At 36.3% G+C, this 16,705-nt stretch overlaps 1 protein-coding gene across 5 annotated transcripts in view; it reads right to left on the minus strand.

The window, feature by feature from the left end:
* DNM3 (dynamin 3) overlaps window positions 1–16,705 on the minus strand; it is a 571,656-nt gene that overhangs the window by 85,635 nt on the left and 469,316 nt on the right. For 3 of the 5 annotated variants that reach the window (XM_027086312.1, XM_027086315.1, XM_027086314.1), the window contains one exon: window positions 14,847–14,958. In XM_027086312.1, coding sequence (XP_026942113.1) covers window positions 14,847–14,958 — 112 coding nt within the window. Of the gene's footprint in view, window positions 1–7,194; window positions 7,207–14,846; window positions 14,959–16,705 lie in introns of all 5 variants that reach the window. The other 2 variants (XM_027086311.1, XM_027086313.1) reach the window with 1 other exon arrangement.

A 16,705-nucleotide genomic window follows, 5' to 3' on the forward strand; every position in this document is an offset into this window, starting at 1 on the left:
TATGTACATATATAAAATATATATCTTTAGTTTTCAAAATTTGCTTCATAGCATTTCATTGATGTACCACACTCTACTTAACCAGTTATCTATGATGGATATTGATACAGTTTTTAAATATTGGTAATTATGAAAAATGTTTCCAAATAATTTTTGAACAAATACCTTTGCACAACTATCAAATTATTTGATAAAAATAAATTTTTAGAAGTGGAATGGCTTGGCCAAAAGGTTGGCACATAACCAAGGCATTTGATGCACGTCACCAAACCGGTGACCCTCCAGAAAGGCTGTGTGTATATCCTGCCACATGTAGCAGTACATAAGAAGGACAGCTTCCTCATTACCACCTATCATGACCGTTCTTTCACATTTCTCATGATCTGAAGCTCAAAAATGATGTTTGGGGCTTTCCTGGTGGTTCAGTGGTTAAGAATCCACCTGCCAATGCAGGGGACATGGGTTTGAGCCCTGGTCCAGGAAGATCCCACATGCCAAGGAGCAACTAAGCCCGTGTGCCACAACTACTGAGCCTGCGCTCTAGAGCCTGTGAGCCACAACTACTGAAGCCCGCACGCCTAGAGCCTGTGTTCCGCAACAAGAGAAGCTACTGCAATGAGAAGCCCGCGCACCACAACGAAGACCCAATGCGGCCAAAAATAAATAAATAATTATTTTTAAAAAAAGGATGTCTGGACAGCTATTTTAATTTACAATTCCTGGTTGCTAGTGAAATTGAAACTTTTTCTCATCTAGTTAGCAGTCTTTTTACTTTCTGTTTTTTGGTCTTAAATGATTATGTCTATTGATTGGCTGGTTTTTGTTATGTTTTAAATGAACTGAATAGAAACAATTCTATTTTGAGGACATTTAATCCTTTGTATGTCATACATACTGCAAATATTTTATGAATTTGTCATTTGCCTTTTAACTGTTTACTATCTTTTGTCTGTTTACTATCTTTCCCACCAGGGAAGCACCCTTCCGACCTTTTAAATTTATTTACTTCTATTAAAATAAGAATTCTATTTAAAGTTATTGATTTTTCTCTGTGAATAACACTGGGTATATTTTATAATATTTCCTGTATAGTATTTTCACTGTTATTATATTTCAAATAGTCTTTAAATTAAGCATTGATTTCCATTTGGATCCATTCTTGGAGTGTATTTTTTCATTTCTAAGTAGATAGGTTTTCACATTTAAAGTTTGCTATGTAGGGCTTCCCTGGTGGCGCAGTGGTTAAGAATCTGCCTGCCAATGCAGGGGACACGGGTTCGAGCCCTGGTCCGGGAGAATGCGACATGCCACGGAGCAACTAAGCCCGTGCGCCACAGCTACTGACCCTGCGCTCTAGACCCCGCGAGCCACAGCTACTGAAGCCCGTCTACCTAGAGCCCGTGCTCCACAACAAGAGAAGCCACCGCAGTGAGAAGCCCGTGCACCGCAATGAAGAGTAGCCCCCATTCACTGCAACTAGAGGAAGCCGGCGCGCAGCAACGAAGACCCAGGGCAGACAAAAACAAATAAATACATTTGTAAAAAAAATAAAGTTTGTTATGTGTCTCTAGTTTTCTAAAGCTTATTAGATATCCAATATTAATATATATTTTAAATATACACATACATATCTTTTGAATCCACCTTTTTTCTTATACCAATCACATTTTTTTTTTCATTTTGTTTTTTGCCCAGCTGATCTGGTAAAGATAGGGAGAAGGATTTTAAACTCTCATAACTACAGTGATTCTGTATGATTTCACTGTACATTGTGATAACCACATTTCTATAAATTAACAAAAGAAATAAATTTCTACTTTTTGATTAAAAATGCTTCTGTGAGGGCTTAAATTTCAAAGTAAAACTTATCACAATGAAACTTCTAAAATCACACTTGATGACAACATGTTTTCAGAACAGAATCATAAAGAATTCCTTTTACTTTGGGGCAGTGTTAAACCAATTCCTTTGAAAAATGTCATAGGGCATACAAAAAGATGTCTAAAATTTTGTGAGAAAAAATACATCAAAAAAGCTACGACATAAGACATCATTATTCTCTTATTTCTCATTAACTAGAGAGAAGTCACTTCTTTTTAGATACAATAGGGAAAATAAAAATATAAAACAAGCCCCAAACATCCTTCAGAGGTCCCTGTCCTATCACCCACTGTGAGCTTTCTAAACAGCAGATCAATTCTTGCTTCTTTATAGAGTCTATTTGGCAAGATTCATAAATTTGGGAACACAATATAGATTCCACCTCATTTATCAAAGCTTTTTGCCTTCAATTGAACTATCCTTTTTTCCAACTGTTTAAAATTAAAGTTGGGGGTTCAAAAACTAAGCATTCATTAGCAACGCTCTTTTAAGACTGGTTTGCCAAAAAAGAACCAAAGGTTTATTGGTGTTGCAGTGATTGAAACAGACAATTCATTTTTATATGCACATAGAACTAAAATAATACTTTGAGGCTAGTGAGTTTTCATCCTTTCTTTTAACTTTAATGGTATTCTTATTAGTTTATGCATAAATTAAGGGAACCAGATGGGCTCTCCTTAAATCCCAGGGAAATACATTCACTAAACTTCTTTAGGAAAATCAAGGAAAGAATGTACATTATTCAAAGAAAATAAATAACCCTAATGGAGTTGACTATACCTAAACTACATACAATGTTCTTTCAGTCATTTTAAATACTAGAGAGGAAATATATTGGGTTGTCCAAAAAGTTCGTTTGGGTTTTTCCATAAGATGTTATACCTTCTGACACTGTACTGTCTGCTCCTTCATCTACTAAGATTTTAACACACAACACCAATAAGACATTTCCAGGTTTGATGATGGATTTTCAGTGCCTACTTATACTCTCTCACATATGACCAATTTAGGAGTTAAAGATCTGGCATAAGAGGCAAAACAAATTAACATGGATTTAACATCTGTGTTCTTCAGTGTAATATATTTTGGTGACATTAGATTTGGCACACTCTGTCTTTGCAAATGATGGCCAGAATCCAATGGATTACCAAATCAGCACTTTAGGTAATAACTATTTTTCCCACTAATGGAGACTGACAATGTACAGTTGTCTTGCTGAATGTATTAGAAAATTACTAGACAAAGTGTTTTTTAAATGTTGTTAAAACAGGTGTTCAAATCAGATTTTCTTTCCTTCTTCTTTCCTTAAATATCAAAGCCCTCAACTCTCTATAAATTATTGCATTTAACCTAACTAGAACTTAGTAAAAGCTTAGTTATTTTTATTCATTTATTTTTTTGCGGTACGTGGGCCTCTCACCGTCGCGGCCTCTCCCGCTGCGGAGCACAGGCTCCGGACGCGCAGGCTCAGCGGCCATGGCTCACGGGCCCAGCCGCTCCGCGGCATGTGGGATCCTCCCGGGCCGGAGCACGAACCCGCGTCCCCTACATCGGCAGGTGGACTCTCAACCACTGTGCCACCAGGGAAGCCCAAAGCTTAGTTATTTTTAACATGGCATGTTTTTAACATGTTTTATCATGTTTCAGTTCTATTTCTCCTTTTCAAATGCTCCTTCTCTCCAATCAAGGCAGTCAACTTCATATTTTTGCTGGGGGGCATACAAGAATCCTTTAGTTTTTAAAACTAAAGTTTTAGACTGAAATTAAGTAAGGTGATAGTAAATTTCTCTTTTAAATGTAATAAAAGATTCATAAGAGAGTAAATGTAGCATTTCTGTATAACTTAAAATGTTTTGAAGTATTCATTTCTGAGCCTAGGGTTCTTTTCAGTTTTCATTTGTGTTTCTGTACCAACATCATTAAGAAATTTGAGAGTTTTTATTATAGTATTTTATTCTTTATATTTTAAGGGCTTTTTCTACCTTCAATTTGCCTAATATATCAAAGATACTTAACTGAAACTCAAAGTCTTTAACAAAAACATAACACTAAATGTTTATTAAATTTCTAGACATGCCCACCAAGCAAGGGCATCAAATTAAAGAAGGAAATTAAATGTCTTCTCTCTAGGACAAAGCATGGAGATTACTTTTTACCTGAAGGCCTCAGTCCTGAAAATGACATTCTGATTTACATTTGTGTTTAACCAACCAACCAACCAACCAAACAACCAAACAAACAAAAAAAGCCCCAAACCTCCCTGTTACTGTATTATCTTTGTTCACATTTCCCAAACTGATTCAGGGAGTCCTAGATTATAGTCTTACTATGGAAGACACTGACTTGGAATCCAAGATCTAGAGAAACCCCTCTAAGGAGGAGACAGACTCTACCCGAAGCAACTTAGGATATCACTATGCCAATAGAAAAACATTTTCAAAGGAAAAATAAGTAATGGGCCTGGAAGGAAAAATTTACCTGAGCAACTGTGAGCTCCTCACAAAAGGAAAATTTGCTTTTTAAGGACAAATAAAATACATATAATTGTTCAAGGAAGAATGTGACCCTTGGTGTTTTGCCCCATCATGCATTTATAATATAAATCTGTGTGGCTCTTGTAGCAGTTTTTTCTTTCTGGGAGTTTAGAGAATTAGCTCCCACACTCTAAGCATAATCTAAAGGTGGATGAAGCATATCAATTTAGCTGTCATTGAGAAAATGAATAGTAGGGTTGCTCCATACACCTTATAATATACGTGTGTGTATGTATATGTGTGTATGTGCACTATACTTAATGTATGTAGGAAGATGAATCCATTCATCCTGCTCATCTAAAGAAACATTAATTGAGCAGGCTTCATTCTCTTTAGTGTCTGGTTAGTTATCATAAATAATGAAATACCATTCACTAAATAAACAATTAGCCTTTGTGAGTCTGAAATGAGTCACCTTTTATAGCTGGCTCATGTATATGGCAGGCAACAAGTCAGGTATGCTGCCTTGGGGACAACTCAGACAAGCATTCTAGCATGAGAGGGAAAAGTGAATCTCATATTCTCCTTTTGAAGACTCCAGATCTATACTCTGGAGACAGCACAGCTTGTATTCCAGTGTTTTCCATTTATACTGAAATTCTAAGCTAAAGGAAAATAGCATGCAGATGTGCTCCTTGTGATTTGAAGAGGCTCTTTTGTGCCAGAGTCCATGGTCAGTATAATGATCATACTTTAAAAGTATTAGCCTTCTATTTTTTCACAAACTATTACTTATTCATAATATAAGCAACTAAGAATTAAGGCACAGGGGCAATAAACATCAGCCCCTCCAAAGCAGCTGCTCTTTAATTAAAAATCAAAACAGTTAAGTACTTGCATCTTTGGCACTCTTCAACCAACATTCTAACTGGCACCCAAATATCTCCCACAGCATTGTACCAAGTGTTTACACTGCAGGTGGGGGCTCCAGGTGCCAGGAGACCCTGGAAGGCCTTCTGCATCATCTGAGAGGTGGCCTTGAGGAGCAGCAGCTTAGAATGTTTGAGTTTTATTGCTCATTGTATAATTATTTGAAAAATCAGTAAATTCTGTTAAACTGAACATTTTATTACCCAGAAGAACTTGACCAAGCAAGACACAACAAATGGATGACTCCTATTATGAAGAAGAGTTTTCTTTGGGGAATTTTACAAATGCTTTTAAGTCATCAATGAATCACTAGTGAAAGAAGCAAATCATAAATGCTTTTTGAATGGCCTAAGGGTTAGCACCTTCCTAAAATGTCAGCAGCTGATTCCCTGATCCTCAGCATGTATAGGCTTGCTGTTAGTGCACTCACATAGCTCAGGCTATTTAAACGATTAAGAGATGCAGCACATGCAATTCTAGACAGCGACTCAGTGTAACCTAAGTGACCAGGATCAGAGATACTTACTATTCAAGAATCAAAATACATTATATGGTATAAGAACTAAAATTTTGTCCACATGTTTTTTCCAATAGTGGTATATTAGTTAGAAATATTATCTTTTACTTTGTAGAAGAAATCATTAATTGATTTCATAAGTTACCTTCTGTTTTAAAAAGTAAACTATTAGTGGGCTGAGTTTGCCCCTCTGGTCCTTCACAAATGTCTATCTTGTAGTTTTCTTATATTATTTTTAACTTTATTAAATATTATTACTTGGGTCATAAGCAATTATAGCAAGATATAAATTTATAAAGTGACACATTTTCAATACCAACCATCTCTATCGCCTTATTCCATAATAGCACATTCCATCAAATTAAACTCCAAGATTTCCCACATTTGTTTTAAATTCTATATGTATGGCTTACGAATAGCAATTTTGATGAATTCCAGCTGGTTTAAATATGCAGGCAGACCCTTTATAACAGAATCCTTTCAATTCTTATTGTATTCAATGAGGCCTATTTTAAGTGGGCCACCTGGTAGGATAAAGCACTAATAATTCTCCACAGAAAAAAAAAGAAAAACAAATCACCCTGCTAAACTTAAGACCATCTTCCCCAACTACACTACTATTACATACCTAATATAAGTGAGAAGTAGTTCTAATCTTCTGGAAAAGTTGAATTAAAGTTTTAACAATCTAGCCACCCTATGAACTACTAAATTACTCATTTACCTATTATAACAACATTAAAATAATTTCCACCATTTGTGTGCGTTGCCTGGTTTCACAAATCTACCATACACATTTCAGTCTCCCCCTCCATTCCCCACACCCTCCTGTTTCCATCCAGCTGGAATACATCAAGGGTGCAGAAGCCAAGGCAAATGTTGACCCCACCCTCCTCCATCCATTTTAAGGCACCTTCAAAGCCAGAGCACTGATCTAGCTCAGTTTCACCAGCAAAGCCAGCCATCCTGCTATTTAAGACACCAGTTTGGGGTTTTTATAGCTACACATTAACATGAGAGCTTTGATTTTTGGTCAAAAGCTTCAGCTGCACTGAGTTTCATCAGACTGTCTTCCCCTTTCTGCAGAAGAGTCCTCATTATTAAATCTTCATAATCTTTGCTCTCAGTGTTGCTCTCTTTCCTTATAATAACAACCTCTCTGAACTGTCCAATAACCAACCCTGAGGAACATAATATTTCCCTTCCAAAAGGTCAAAAATGAACAGCCATGATGGTAGTCCAAGCTCTGTTTTCTCTGACATTTGCACACCCTCTGTGCACAGTCACAGACATCGGTCATTTCAAAGTGCACAGAAACACTCTCGCCAAGGCACATGAGGGAGGGGAGTGGGGGCTGGAGAGAGAGGAGCTGCAGTAGGACAAAGAACTTACTTTGTTGTTCCCCTGTGCATGTAGCCGCAAGGAAAAAGAAACAAAAAAGAAATATGTTAAACATAAATTTATTTTAAAATCATGAGATTTTTCATGCTAGAGCAAAATCCAAACAAATAACTTAGCTATTCACTGACATCCCATTCATACGCATACAGCGCCCAAAGCTCATGGACAAGTCAGAGATTCTGCTTATATTAAGTGAAATCATACATTTATAACAGTAGAAAATTATGACAGAGATTTCCCCCTTTCTTTCTACTTGAAATACTTGAAGTACGGGAACCTGGCCAAAAAGCATTGGTTTGAATTGGTAATAAGTGAACTGTTAGCATGAAAGGCAAAGTATTTAGTATGTCAGCTTGCCCTTTCCTGACAGCCCCTCCTCCAACGTGCCAAGCAGTGGAAAATTTCATCAGCCAATGCATTTTTAAACAAACACTGCATCCTTGGTTTCAAAGAAGGTAGGGGAAAAAAAAAATGAGTAGAGGAAAAGAGTGGGTGGCTCTGGGGAGACAGGGTAAGCAGACCAAGTTACGACCTCCATCTGTACCATTCCTTTACTTCGTAAATTATGACTTTTGTCTTGGGTTGGCATGGGAAGCGAAAACTGTATAGTGGGGATGCAGCCAAAATAAACACTGGTCCACATTCAAGAAAATGGGTCTGGAAAGGTTAGTCACAAAAATGTAGTCATTTCTAAAAGGGACACTCTGGATAGAGACACAGAGAGCCGCCAGCCACAGGCGGCAGGCAAATGGCTCTCCTGTTTCAAACTGGAGCTGCAGGAGTATGATTTATATCAAACAATTTAACTCACATATGGCTTAAAAAAATAAAACGGTGATTCATTACCCCCAGGGCAGCCCGAGTCCTCGCAAGGTCAGATCCTGTGAGGGAGACGTGATGGGATATGGGCAGGGAACAGATCTGAACTCTTCTCACAAGGGGCCTAGAAGGAATTTCTCTCTCCGCTGAGATGCAGAGTGGAAGAGAGCTGCAACTGAAGTGTGTGCATCTGTGGAGGAGCCTGAGCACGGGTGGAGTAACAGGTTGAGCTGGAGATCTGGCATTTAGTTTTAAGAGAGGAAGTGTGTGCGGGGAAGTAATACATACAAAAATTTTCTGGAGAGCAGTAAGGGAACCATCACAGGAGAGTATATTTTCTGGAAAACAATGCCAATTGGTGACTGGGGAAATGTCTAATTCAAGGACCATCGAGGCCATCCATCATATTTAATAAAAGCATAAATTTAAAGACACTGGTAAAATAGTGTAGAGAAGCTTCTTGACATTGTGAGTTGCCGTGATATAACCATTAACATCACTGGCTTACGTGAGACATAAATAACAGTACAAGAATGAATGAAATCGGGGGAAAAAGAGTCTTTTGTAAAAGAATATGCCAGTGGTTCAATAAGGCAATAAAGATCCCCAAAGAGAATTTTATCAGGAGTAAAATATTTTTTAGAGAATAATGGGACCTCGGTTCTCCAAAGAAGTGCAGTATTGCTGAAAATACCTCAAACAGATGGGGTTTATTGCATTCCACAGCAGTGCAGCTTTTGATCTACCAAATAAGTTTCAGGAGTTCAACCAAGTATTTTTGCACATTAGGGAATGACTGGCTTCCCTGCTCGGTGGCAGATGGTTCTGTTTGTAGTGGCAACAGTGATGTCACAGAGTAGGGGGCCTTAATCCTTAAATATGAGAAACATACAAGTGGAGGACGTGGTGTGGCTTTGCGATTTCTTGTTTCCTTCAATCATTTCCCAATTGTCTATTCTGGGTGAGGCATAACAGTCATGACTGGTGAATTGTAAATTCTCTATTTGTAAATTGTAAATTCTCCTCCACCACTCTGTATGGCAGCATTTATATTTAGAAAGTACCTCCACTGAAGAAAAACTAAACTCTTCGAAATTGGTCATGGAGCTGCTCTAATTTCTGTGGGAAGCACTGTTGGATAAGCTAAGAATAAAGTTATGTACAGCTGGACTAACATGGGCATTTTCTGTCTTGTACAAAAGACTGCTGAGTAAATGCATGGGAGTGGTCATCACCATATTAATAAATATTTATGGGGGTCTGTGTCCATCCCTCTTCTCCCCTATTTGTCATTTGCCACAGAGAAAAGTTCAGTTGCAGAGTCTATCCAAAAGGACTTTCTGATGTCCCTAAAAGACTTCATTACGCGATGGTTTCAACCTCCAAGGCAGTCCTTAAAAGCATGAATTATGACTGGGAGAGTCCTGGGAGAGTCCTGAATTCGGAGGTATAGTGAAGTTCCAGGGTGCTTCACTTTCTACTGTCATTTTTCATCTCTTAAATCATATACTAGAGGGGAGGACCATCTATCTAGATAGCTGAAAAAAACCCTTGTGAAAAGTTCTGAGGTATATGACTTAACAAATGCGCAAAACTGAATTTGCACCAAATTTATTTCAGGGCATGCACAGATTTGCAAGCTGCTTTTTTCGGATAGCCAGTTAACCAGCAGCTGAGGGTAGGCTTGTGGATTCTCACTTACCCTGACAGCCTCTATGGCTCACTCCTGACTAACTGATGGAGCCTTTGAGGCCAGCCTGTCCACAGGGCAGCAATTTGGTACCCTGAGACAACAGTTGGGGAAATTCTCCCCAGATCTCACTGATAGTTTCCAAAGAAAAGGTAACTACTAAACTGAGAATTACAGCTTCATGGACACATTTATGATAGTCAATCACAATAATAAAGGCTACATGGCATTGAATGCTTTCATCCAGTTGCAGGCACTGAGCTAGATGTGATGTGCAACAGTATTCATTTAGTCCCATAAAATCACTCAGAGGAAGAGATTATTTTGTGTTTAAAAAAAGAATAAACAACTAGAGAGTTAAGTAAGTTGCCTGAGCCACACTGCACATAAATGGAAGGGTCGGGATTCCAACGCGAGTGGATTTGACTTAAAGTCTATTTAACTTCAATGCACACAGAATGTTCCAAAGAATTTGGAATTCCTTCATGTTTATATATAAATTAAGTCTTACTGTGAGCTGACAAAACTGTGTCAGAAAAATCAGTCATTTGTTATACCACATTCTTTAGATATTTAATTAAATTTGCACTTATTTGTGTTCACACTTAGAGGAAAAATTTTTGTACATGTGTCATAAAATATTTTAAAAGTTTTAAAATTATGACTTGCCTACCTATTGATACACACACACACACACACACACACTTTTTGATTCTCCTTAATTTTGAGGGGGAAATGGTGTGGAGCAAGAAAGGGAATAAAGTTTTGGGTACAGAGGTTAGTTATAAACTTAGCAGAGGAACTCAGTTTCAGGGGGACTCGGTTTCAGTCCCCACTCCTGTTTCAACTTTCCCCAAATCCTTGAGAGAACATCTCATCAGTAAAAAACAAAACCAGAAAACTATTAATTAATTCAATTAGAAGCATCTTTACTTTGAAACTGTGTAAAATCCTACACACTTATTTAACAATTTTATACTGACTATAATTTCAAGTTAATGGCCAAAGGAAATAGAAATAAAAAATAAAATTCTGCCTAATCCAAATTCAGATTTAAATATATTTAAAAAGTATTCTGGCTGCTCAGAAAGCTCAGGTGATGGTAGAGTGCCAGAGTTGTGGCTCAGAGATGCTATGTCTAAGTTCACTGAATAAGTCAGTGGCATAATGGGAAACAAAATTCAGGACTCCTCATTTCCATTTTAGGGCCACATTCTATTACAATACAATGCTCAGATAAGAAGTCTACATTTAGCATTAGATCCAGAAAGTTTAAGGGAATGAAGGTAATTAGAAAATGCACATGGGAATATAGTTGGGCTGTTGTATTTTATATAGCTATCCACTATAGTTTTTTTAATCACACTGTAGAGTGGTTATTTATTTGCATCTCTCTCTTCCACTAGACTTGGAACTCCTACAAAGTAAGAATTACTTCCTTTTTAATCTTTGAATCTTTAGAGTCCATCATAATAGTGATAGATGAAGGTAAGGAAGGAGGTGGGAGAAGACGGTGGAAGGGAAGGAAAGAAAGAAGAAAAATTTGTAGAAAACTCCAAGAGAAATGACCTAAGAGACAGAAGGAACAAGGTAGCAGAACACTGTGATATGAGTGACATAAAAACATTCCACCACGTGGACACAATAGAAAAAGATATGATGAGGATAAACATGTTATAAAAAAGTATGCAACCTTAGTTTGGACAAAAAAATTATCCAAAATGTCAATTCATTCAAATTTGGGTTATAGCTATTTACCTAACTGAAGCCAAACTTACACAATTTAGAAAAATGACCTATGTAGAATTTTTCCCAGTTAAAATAGAGATGTCTCATGTAGAGTTAAAATAGAGATGTTTCATGTAGAAAGCAGAACTTTATCTAGACTCATATCCATGTATGACACATAAATGTTTCATTATCAGGGTAGGGATTGACTGATTTGCTGTTGACTCAATGGTTTATTGATACAAAAACAAAAACACCATAAGTCCCAAAAATTTACTTGGAAAGAGACATCTGTTATTAGGTTACTCTGACTTCTTCATCAAATCTTTCTAAATTAGGAATAACTCTACCTAAAAGTATCGCTTCCCCCAAACCTAAGAGTGTTCACGAAATGCAATGTTTAGAGAAGCATTCTACTTAGATTGCTTTCAGTAGTTAGCTTCCATTTAAACATCTGAAAGTCAAGCAATAGTGTAATATAACCTGCAGAACTACATGGTGCATAAGAAATGCAAATATTGTTTATGATGAAAACTGAGAAAAGCGATGCTCATGGCACACTGCCAAGTTTAATTTCCTGTCATGTCTTTGGCATGTAGTAAAAAGCCCCTTTGTCTCGATTTTCCAAGCAATTGTACAAAATGTATGTTAATAAGCAAATAAAAATGATGTGAAAAGAATCAAAACAGTTTGTGTAGGACAACTCTAGATTTGCTTCAAATTGAGCAGCCTAATAAAAATAAATAGCAAATATCTCACTGAGCATCTTCTTTTGTGTAGAGCTATGGATACATGAAAATTCAGATTTATAAAAAGAGTTCACAGAGGGATGGGTAATTTTGCTTTTCCAAGACAGCTTTTGCTCACAAGAGATGCATTACATAATTTTTTTAAAAATAGCAAACTTGTGTAGTGCATTTAAAATAAGTTTAGTTGACAAAATTATGATGTAAGAAAACATTTTCACAAACATTACAGTTCCTTGGAAGGAAGACACACACACACACACACACAAACACACTGACATTTTATATAGCCAAACATATTTGGAAGACAAAAAATATCATAAAGTATTTACAATCTCATTGGGCTGTATTATAAATATCCACAATGTTTTAACTCTCTTCTACTTGCTTAAGTAAGTAGTCTGTGATGAAAATAATTATTATTCTCATCGTCATCATTATAAATAAAAATAGAGTGCTTACTTGTGTTTAACCTGTCCAGTGGTTTCCCTGCATTATCTCATTTAATCCTGTCAACCACGCTATAGCAGACTCTTGTTATCTCCATTTTAGATGTGGGAATCTTGAAAGATAAAAGGGCTAGGAAACCTTCCCAAGATCTCACAGCTTGTATGTGAGCCTCAGGAATTTCAGTCTATGTAGTTTGATGCTAATGCCTGTGATTTAACCCACAGGCTGTGCTGGTTCTCGTAACAATCCAGCCATAACAATCTTTTAAAAACATAAATCTTATCATGTCACTAACTGGCTTGAAACCCTCCAATGGCTTCCCATCTCACCCAGAATAAAACTCAAATGCTGGCCACCTCCTTCAAGGCCTACATAATCTGGCTATTGACCACTTTTGGAAATCATCAACTACTTTTGTTCTCCTTCATTGTGTCTAGACACTCTGACTTTTTTTGCTGCTCTTCTAAGACACTGAGCTGGCTTTGTACTTGCTAGCCCTCTGCCATGAACACTCTCCATCAGACGTTCATAGTATTCATCCCCCGCTTCTTTCAGGAGCCTACTCAAATGTCAACTCTTCAAAGGAGTCTTCCCTAATCACCTTACTAAAATAAAGCTCACTTGCCCCTCATTCTCACTATCTGTCCCTTTAATTTAATTTTTTATAGAACTTATCACTCTAACAATCACACTCTACAATTATACCATATCCATTCAATTATTTAACGTCTGTTCCTTGGTGGGGCAGGGCCTCACCGTTCACCTCTGCATCACTAGTGCCTGGAAAGGTAGCTGGCAAAAACCACGTGCTCAACAGGCTTTTGTGGAATGAATGAATAAAACATTAAGTATATGTGCATTTTTAATACAGAACGTTTAATATAGAAATTAAACACACTACCGTCAATGGATAGGAAAGAATAATAAGTAATGATTAGAATTAACAACAAAAATAGAAGTGGTACAGAAGATACCTCTGTACTGCATAGCACCTGGAAAGAGTCTGGTTTCACCTCATTTGGAAGGCACGGGGTGTGTCATGGGGGTTCACTGTTTTAGGTGTTAACCAGACAAGTGGAGGTTGAGATAGGGTTAAGAGGTCTACGTGAGAACTAAAATAACAGCAACAAGGAGAATGTTTTGGCACAAATCCTCTATCCTTTACCCCTGGAACTTTGGAACTTTGTTAAATTCCAGTGTAACCTCAGGGATATGGTCAGGTCTGAAATCCACCCCGAGATGCTTCAATTGTCCCACAATGTGCTCACATCTCAGACTTTCCCTTGAGAAGACTCTATCCCTATTTGGGGCCTAGAAATAACCCAACTTATACATGGTCAGTCCTATAAACTAATCTACAGCCAATCTAAGCACCACAAAGGTCAAGCTGGAGTAAATCCTTAAAGCTCAGTCTCATTGCTTAACTTCTGGGGGGGAACCGGGACAGTACAATTCTCAGGGGTAGCAAGTAAGCAGTGAGAGCCACTCATCTGAAGAGTCTGTTTAATGGTGTGTGTACATATGCTGGGTGGGAATTCTGAAGTTTAAATCCAGACTAGTCTGTGTAATATTACATTTTCCAAAGAACACAAATAGAAGGTCTGTTTATTAACTTGAATGAGAGAACTGTCTCTAAGACCCTTGAAGTATATTAATAAAGATAAGTGGGAATAACTTATCTTTATTAATATAGCAATGGTAATATTTTTTTGTTCTTTTATACTCACAATGACATTAACCAGAGTTTAATTTTGGATATAGGTACCACAGACATAATGAAAGGAGGTAGATTTTTATAAAAATAAGTACATTTTAAAGAATATGAAATAGTGTTCTGATTGATGATATATATACTATGACTATATGAAGAATGTTATAACCTGCTTATATGAATACTATAGAATAGTATACTGTAGAACAGCATATAAAGGAAAATAAAATTTTAAATTAAAACAAAGAAACTCTCTTGCTTTGAGATTACATATATTATGTTTCATGGCAAAGTTGGGCATTTTCTTTAAAAATATACTGATAAACTTCTTATAATAGAAATCTAATGGATAAAAAAAATATATAAGCAAAGTAGCAGTTAAAACTATGGCAAATTAATTAAGTCAAACAAGAACTAGCTTTTCCAGCATATAGTATGTAGAATTATGCTTTCTTAAACATGGTTAATAATTTTAAAATAAGAGATATATCCAACTTACTAAAGATTTATCTGGATAAACCCCAGCTCTTAGTAGAGATGCCTTCCAGCTGTCTACATCCTCCTGTGAATCACATGCCAGCTCGAGAAAGCGATAGTCTTTGTATACATTCCTGGAGTCAAAAAAAAAAATCATGCTTTTAGTTTTGAACCAAATTCAAAATGATTTCATATCCCTGCAGATGATGATACAAATGACAGTCCAAATGAAGGGTTCTCTGACAGTCACTGAAGAAAAACAAAAACAATCTATTGCATTTCAAATAATTAGCAAATTCCTATATGTATGTATTATACAATTAAAAAACCCTCCCATTAAAGAATTTAGAGTTATCTGTACTGCTAAGCAATAAGAAGGGAAGGAAATAACAAATGTTCTCAGTATGACACACTGAGTGCCAACTGACAGGGAGTTGTTCTGAGGGGAATGGATTTCTCTTGTCTAGTAATCAGATCAATTTTTGAAACTAATTTACAAATCTAAATGGCTCATAAAACTTTAAAATTATGGCAATAATCTCAAAAAACTAAAATATTATGCTGGATTCAAATCACAAGTGCTCATCAATATTGTGAAAAGGAAAGAACATTAATATTTAACAGAGTAAAGTGCCTATGAAGTGCATATTGACAACTGGACAATACTATAATTTTATATCTCCTTTCCTAATAATAAAATAATACACAAGATGTAATAATGCCCATTTAGAATAATTTAGAAACTAGATAAAAGTATAAAAATGGATACAATCAACCATTTTCTACTATTTACAGATAAACCTATTTCTTTATATTCTTTTGTTCTATGCATTTTTTCACAGTTGAGTTTCTCTCTCTTTCTCACTCTGTCTCTCTCTATTTTGTGTCCTTTTCACTTACTATTGTATCATGGTCATATACTTATGCTATTACATCTTCATAAACATCAAATTATAATGTTATAATATTCATTAATATAAATGTATGATAATTTACTTGACCTCCTAATATTAGATAAGTAATTTACTTTATTTGCAATCATAAATAAAGCTCAAATAAATATTTTTATCCATAAGCCTTTGTCTTTCTACTTTAATTTACTACTATTATTTTCTGAGGATAGATTCTTACAGATAGAGTGACAGAATCAAAGTTATAATCATTTTTGAAGACAATGATACACGTTCCAATCATCTTTCCAGAAAAGATAATCCAATTTAGACAGATACTAGCAGTGTACAAGATTAACAATCTTTTTCTCTTCTTTATCTCTTCCAAGGTGTTCTCATTCATGGCTAAGAATTTCAATTTACACCTAACTCAGATGGCTTACATATTTACATCCCCTGTCCAGACCTGCCCGATTCATACTGCTTATTGACTTCTCCACTTGAGTATCTCAAAGGCACTGTGACATGGATGACTGAATTGGTGATTTCCAACTTGTTGTTCCCATTTCATGCAGCATCAGTGTAATGCAGATACTTTAGACATCTTCCACACTCTCATACACCTCCTTACATTTTACCACTTAAAAGTGTACTTCCTGTATATTGACCATCATGTTATTATCATCTCTCTTTTGGGTTATTACAACATCTCTTTAGTCTTGCAGCATCACACAACCACTTTAAATTTGCTCTCTAATCCTTATTATCTTCTGAAAATGTGAATCAGATATTCACATAAATATATCTGGTTATACCAGTTAAAACCCCTGGTATAAAACACTGCAATACTACATGCTTTTCGGAAAAGACCACACTCACTATGATGGCCTACAAAGTCCTGCACAGTCTGGCCCAATATTACCTTACTCTCTAGCTTCTTTTCATACTCTGTTCTCCCTTGATTTTTTTTTTTTTTTTTTTTTTTTTTTCG

The sequence above is a fragment of the Aethalodelphis obliquidens genome, unplaced genomic scaffold (genome assembly GCF_003676395.1).
Source record: "Aethalodelphis obliquidens isolate GAN/ISIS:26980383/991018 unplaced genomic scaffold, ASM367639v1 scaffold55, whole genome shotgun sequence".
Classification (NCBI taxonomy): Eukaryota; Metazoa; Chordata; class Mammalia; order Artiodactyla; family Delphinidae; genus Aethalodelphis; species Aethalodelphis obliquidens.